General features: G+C 35.8%; 1 protein-coding gene across 1 annotated transcript; it reads left to right on the top strand.

The window, feature by feature from the left end:
* Positions 1 to 493: 493 nt before the first annotated feature.
* LOC117632202 (L-ascorbate oxidase-like) lies at positions 494 to 5,880 on the top strand. The gene is made up of 5 exons (XM_034365628.1): positions 494 to 1,002; positions 1,177 to 1,269; positions 1,386 to 1,598; positions 3,092 to 3,286; positions 4,757 to 5,880. The coding sequence occupies exons 1-5, from the start codon at positions 733 to 735 to the stop codon at positions 5,717 to 5,719; spliced, it is 1,734 nt and encodes a 577-aa protein (XP_034221519.1). The 5' UTR covers positions 494 to 732; the 3' UTR covers positions 5,720 to 5,880.
* The last annotated feature ends 1,028 nt before the right edge of the window (positions 5,881 to 6,908 follow it).

A 6,908-nucleotide genomic window follows, 5' to 3' on the forward strand; every position in this document is an offset into this window, starting at 1 on the left:
GATTGGATTTGATTATCAATTTTAATAATAAAAAATTAAACATTTATCCTTAGATTTAATCTAATCAAACATATTAATAAACATAAATGTAAAATATAAATGATTTCATTATAGAACTTGTACACCCCTTCCTATAGCTTTGGTTTGCTTAAATGATTTCATTTACCAAAAAAAAAAAAAGTTTGGAATATCTTCTTCAGATTTTGAGTTAACTTTCCTGGATATTTATTTTTGCTTTTTAGGTTTATGTGGGTTTAGGTTTTGAAGGGATTTAAGTCTATTTGGGTGAGTTTTTTGCTATTTTTAAAAAATGTATTAAAATTGACGTTAGGAAAATAAAAAATAAAATTGTTTTGTTTTTAATAAAAAGGTAATATAGTGAATTTTGTGAAAGTAATTTGAAATGTCATGAGGGGCTCATTGATTTTGTGAAAATATAAAAAACAACATGCAGATAACATAAAAAGTAACCTATAAAAAAAGAACATAAAAAGTAAATAAAAATAGTGATTGATGAAGTCCAAAAGCGCTAGCTTCTAGACTCTCTCTCTCTCTCTCTCTCTCTCTCTCTCTCTATATGTACATGTTGAACCAAGGCTTAGCTGCAGCAGTGTGATATTCCCTGGATCACCACAGCCTTTTCTTTTCAATCAAATATCTCTCTTCAATCACTTAATCCTGTTCAGCTGTTTATAAGCTCATTAAAGCTAGCAGCAGTGGATTAAGTGATTAATGGCTACTAGTAGGAGACAAATTCTTTTGTGCGTATTGGTATGCTTCTTGTTGGTTGAAGCATCGGAGGGTTCTAAGGCTAGGCACTACAAATGGGATGTGGAGTACCTCTTCTGGTCCCCGGATTGCGTCGAAAACGTCGTGATGGGGATCAACGGGCAGTTTCCGGGGCCAACCATTCGAGCCAAGGCTGGAGATATGGTGGTTGTTGAGCTCACTAACAAGCTCCACACTGAGGGAGTTGTTATTCACTGGCATGGCATCAGACAGGTACAACCTCCTCCTCTTTTTTCTTTTACTTTTAGACCAACTCGCTAAGGCAGTGTGTTCGTCTTTTGCACTCGAGTTAGATTTCGCTCCTCGTACATTAGAGTAGTTTAGAATATCGATTTGTCAAAAAATCGAAATATAAAATATTTATATGTGGTTAAATGGTTTTTTCAGTTTGGAACTCCTTGGGCGGATGGAACTGCATCCATCTCACAATGTGCCATCAACCCTGGAGAGACCTTTATTTACAGGTTCAAAGTTGACAAGGTAGAGACTTTTGTTTATGTGATTTATGAGAACAGTAATTAAATAAATAATTGATCAATATATTAACGTTGAGATGTTAATTAATTTAAATAACGAGTTACGAGTATATGGTGCAGGCGGGCACATACTTTTACCATGGGCACTTTGGAATGCAAAGATCAGCAGGATTGTACGGATCTCTGGTAGTGGACGTGGAAGATGGGAAGAAAGAGCCATTCCACTACGACGGTGAGTTGGACCTTTTGTTGAGCGACTGGTGGCACCAAGGTGTTCACCACCAAGAAGTTGGCCTCTCTTCCAAACCTTTTCGCTGGATTGGTGAACCTCAGGTAATAATATATTTTAGGCTTACTTGATCTCATGTTCTCGGGAACTTTACGGTAGGGATAAAGTAAGACACAAAACACCGATTAAGAGGGTTCGGTGAATCACTTTGACTTTAGAGACCATAAAGGGGGGTTAAACAATTATTCATCAATAATATTATTTCTTAATTTTTTAATTAAAAAAAGTAGTTCCATTGCCCCCCCCCCCAACAACAATAATGCTACAATAGACTTGTATTTATCTAATATTAGTAATTCCTACCCATTTTGTCCTGCATGGGTTTTACATCAGTTTCCATTTCCGATTTCCCATCTATATTCATGTACCCAATTTCAAAATAATCTTTGTAATCTTCTTCACTTTCTTTAATTTTTTCCTCAAATTTTTTTTTATTCACTTTATTTATTTCAAAATTATGCTTTTCACAAAAGGCAAAACAATTGTGGGCCAATTCCATCATCCCTGAACCATGACATGCCAATAAAGAAAAGAAATACAGCCAGGCTTTTAAATAAAGAACCAGTGCGTTTTATTTTTTTCTATTCTCTCTCTTTCATATTTTTTTTATTTGTTAGGATGAATTGGGTTGTCTCAAAATTGTTTTTTACGCGAATCGAACCCAAGTGCACTTGAGGTGGAGGAGAAGAGTTTGGCCCACTTTTCCGTTGTGGTGCCACCTCATGTACCTTTATTTTTTTCTATTCTCTAAAAACTTTTATTTTCCTTCAATTTGTCCATATTTTAGTCCCAAGTTTATATCTTTTATCAAATAAGATATCATTTTTTAAACATCAGTTCATTCATTCATGTTCAAACTTGTGACTAAAATATTCTGTTTTAGGGTTTTGTAAACCTTCTTCGAAGTTATTTTCAAGATTTGTTTTGGGTTTAATGTGCATATGCAGTGGGCGGAGCCACTTCTAGGCCTGGAACCCCGCAAATTTTGATATCTCCTCTATCATATTATATATAACATATATAATTTGTAAACAACTTATAAATAAAAAACATTATAATTTATATTAAAATTTTGTCAAAAACAAATTAGACATGACTAAATTAAAAGTTTTAACTCTAAACATGTACAATTCTAGCTCCGTCCTTGTGCACATGAGTTGTCTTCATTTCATATGATTAATAACCAATTGTGGACAAATCATCTAACATAAAAATAAGTGTACGTTTTCCATTTTTTCCCTATTATTGACAGGAAAATTACACAGCCAATAAATAATAGTCCTTAAAAAAGTAACATGTAAATAATAAATTAGCAGAAGTGATGATGGAGGTATGATCTGTACAGTCACCATCACTCATATAATTATAGAATTTGCCATGTGTTAGGTTAGGTGGCTGATCATTGTCTCAAGTTTAAATTAAATATATATTTAAAAAAAACAAAATAATTATTATTAAAAAAACAAAAGTATTTTTCTTTCTTTTTTGTTTTGTCCATCACTTTCAAATGCGACATGTTTTACTGCATCATTGACAGACACTGCTGATCAATGGGAGGGGACAGTACAACTGCTCTCTGGCAGCGCACTATAGCAATTCCAGTTCAAGCCAGTGCATGCTAAGAGGAAGCGAACAATGCGCACCCCCTATTCTCCATGTGCTTCCAAACAAGATCTATCGGCTCAGAATCGCCAGCACCACTGCCCTTGCTTCACTCAACTTGGCCATTGGGGTAAGTAAAGTAAAATCTTATACTATTTTTGTACACATCATTTTTGAGTTTCTTCAGTTCTTGGGCGAAAGTTGGAAGATATATACTTAGATTCCCTTTCCTATGCTATATATTATTATCCACGAATTTTTTTTTTGAACAAAAAAGAAAAAAGTTTATAATTACAACGAAGATCCACGTCAGATATTACAACCGCGCATGTCGAACTTAGTACAATAACTAACACCGACATGTACAAGTGTTACCATAAGAATGTCCATTCTTACCCGCAATTGGGTTTCTACAAAATATCTAATTTTCTTCTTTATTTTAAAAAAATGAAATTTGAAATGTTATCAATGGGTCACAATATTGGGTGGATCTATCATGATACCAACACGACAGTAAAGTTGACAAGTTGAGGAAAAGAAAGAGATTGGTAAGACCAAAAAGCTATAGAAGAAATTATTATGATTCTCTTGTTACATTATTTTCCCTAGAAGCTTCCCTGCACTATGCATGGTTCATGAAAAAAGTGATTGCAAAATGGAATTGATTCGGTGGGCATATGGTGGAGACAAGTTTATGATAGTATTTGAAGCAAAATGTACCTAAGAGGAATGATAGAAGAAAAATAGTGTTATTTGATGACAGCTCAATAAATCAGTGAGTGACTTCCACGTATTACTCATAAAAGCGACAACCTCATGTTCGGGTCTTTATTCTTTTCAAAAAGAAATTATTATATGATACTAAAATAAAATGACGCATTCGATATTCTTCGCACGCTAATTATGTTATGAGATTAATAGACCACATATAAACTAGGGCATATGGGTCATATCATAAAGCAGTAGTCGTGTTACAGGTATTGTTATTATTTTTATTTTGAGTAAGAAGAAAACAAGTAGCATGGCGCATGGGTCATGTCATAAAGCTTGCTTTTTTTTTTCTTTTTTTTTTTTTGGGTCTGATTAAAGCTGTTTTCTGAGTAGCTCTGTGGTGTGATATTGGACCCATTATCAGGGCACGTGATTCTTTATTTTTTTTTGGATGGCGTGGCTGGTTGCTTATCATGAATTTTAGCACGTGATATCTAGTCGTACATGCTCTAAATTTTCATTTTGGTCCATAAGTTTGGATTCTGAAGATTGATTTTGGTAATTTGATATCCATCGCAATTCGAAAATATATTCAAATTTCTTGAATGAGTAAGTATATGTCCTTCACGTAAAGAGATATTTTAGATGGAAGTTTTGATGCGTCCTTAAATTACGATATCAAACTATATGTAATAGATCTAACAGAGAAAATATTTTTATTGGGATCAATTCTTATTAGGTGTATGTTTTGTTAATTAATAATGTTCGGTTTACATTTTGTTTATAATCATCGATTTTTATTTTGTAACATCAGCAAATATGAACAATGTACTATATACAAGTTATAAGAGAGTAAAATTAATGTTGTTATCTTTTATTTGTCATGTAGAATCACAAAATGGTGGTGGTGGAAGCCGATGGAAACTATGTGCAGCCATTTGCGGTGGATGACTTGGACATCTACTCAGGCGAGAGCTACTCAGTGCTCATAACCACCGACCAAGACCCTTCCAACAACTACTGGCTCTCAGTTGGAGTGAGAGGAAGAGAACCCAAAACTCAACAAGGCCTCACAATCCTAAACTACCACCCAAATTCAGCATCAAAGCTTCCAGCTTCTTCCCCTCCTGTCACTCCTCTGTGGAACGATTACAACCACAGCAAGTCCTTCACCAACAAGATCTTAGCCTCAATGGGGTCCCCGAAGCCCCCGAGAAACTATGACCGTCGGATCACCCTCCTCAACACCCAGAACAAGCTCAACGGCTACACCAAGTGGGCTATCAACAATGTGTCCCTAACCCTACCACCCACCCCTTACTTGGGGTCCATTAAGCATGGGTTGAGAAATGCATTTAACCAGGAAAACCCACCAGAGAGCTTCTCTAATGATTATGATGTGATGAAGCCGCCCGTAAACCCTAACACAACAACTGGAAATGGGGTTTACATGCTTGGCATGAACACAACGGTCGATGTCATTCTTCAAAATGCCAATGCCCTAAGCGCCAATGTGAGTGAAATTCACCCATGGCACTTGCATGGGCATGACTTTTGGGTTTTAGGGTATGGAGAAGGCAAGTTTTCGACGAAAGACGAGACGAAACTCAACCTGAAAAACCCACCACTGAGGAACACAGCAGTGATCTTTCCTTACGGGTGGACGGCTCTTAGGTTTGTGGCTGATAATCCAGGAGCATGGGCCTTCCATTGTCACATTGAGCCTCATTTGCATATGGGCATGGGAGTGGTCTTTGCCGAAGGCATCCAGCATCTCAACAGAATACCTCTTGAGGCTCTGGCTTGTGGTTTGACTGGGAAAATGCTCATGACGACAAACAACCACAATTGAGATTAACTAGTGTAATTATAGTTAAGTAGCCGTGCAATTCTAGCATTATTGTTACTGCTACTTGTTTAATGTTTATGTACTATTAGTTTAATAATTTTAATATGTAATGTAAGTCGAGTCAGTTATTTTAGATTAATTTGTGGAAATATTGTGTTTGCATATGAAGTATTTGCAATCAGCTTTTGATAAATAACTGGTTTATCGGCGTTTTGTTATTTGACAACGTCCAAGTAATACAAAGCATGTTCAATAAATTATATGAATAAAGGCAACATATGAGGATCCAACAACTATAATATGTTGTAAAATAAATGGTATATACGGGAATATTAAGCTGCACGTAAAGTAAATGAGATACAATATTTATCGAGGTTCGACTATGTCTACGTCATCGGAGAGTAGTAACAGTAACTTTTCCGCTATGTAAAATAATAGGGCTATAACTTTGGTGTTTACAATCTCTCTGGCTCACTAATTTTTCCCTCTTGGAGAATTTCTCTCTTCTCACTCTCCTTTCTCTCCTCTCACTCTTCTTTATGTCTTCCTTCCTCTCTGCCTAGACTCTTATTTTCTTCTCTGATAGTGTCTCTTATTACAATGAAGGGAGGAAGTCCATTTCTAGGGAAAGCCTCTTGGCTTCCTGTGTGCAATTAGTTCTTCCAACATGTGGACTCCACTTCTACAATACCTTCATCATTAACTTTATCCATCGGGACAACAAGTCTGCATTCTTCCTTTTATTTTTAAACGTGTGGACTCCACTCTAGACTTTACAACATATAGAGTGCAGTTTTGCTCACCACCTTAAATCAAGGTATATGCTTACCAATCTCGTCTAAACTTGCGACCTACCCAATAGTGTATGTAACCATGGTTAAGTTTATCAACAATAATGCTACTCTTATCACATTTGTATACTATATTCTCATACTGATGCAGGGTTAGCGGCAAAAGACAGGTAAATTAGGGTCCACTATCTCCAAGTGCAAGGAGAGACCTGAAAACCTGGATTGCTATGTTTCTAGTACCACCCTGAGAACTAGGAACAAAAGCAACAATCTCTCAAGAGAAAGGCACTTAACACAAAGAGAGATGAAACTCCTTTGAAATGGTTCAATTATGTATTCAAAAAGTGTGATTACATATTCATATTATAAAGGTGGGTGCATTTTTGCTCACCACCTTAAAT

The sequence above is a fragment of the Prunus dulcis genome, chromosome 6 (genome assembly GCF_902201215.1).
Source record: "Prunus dulcis chromosome 6, ALMONDv2, whole genome shotgun sequence".
In the NCBI taxonomy this organism is placed as follows: domain Eukaryota; kingdom Viridiplantae; phylum Streptophyta; class Magnoliopsida; order Rosales; family Rosaceae; genus Prunus; species Prunus dulcis.

What these genes read in the sequence shown, in the direction of transcription:
- LOC117632202 (XM_034365628.1), top strand. Translation starts at nt 733, where the DNA reads ATGGCTACTAGTAGGAGACAAATTCTTTTGTGCGTATTGGTATGCTTC. An exon ending in GCTGGATTGGTGAACCTCAG is followed by an intron (nt 1,599 to 3,091) that starts GTAATAATATAT and finishes CATCATTGACAG; the next exon opens with ACACTGCTGATCAATGGGAG. An exon ending in CACTCAACTTGGCCATTGGG is followed by an intron (nt 3,287 to 4,756) that starts GTAAGTAAAGTA and finishes TTTGTCATGTAG; the next exon opens with AATCACAAAATGGTGGTGGT.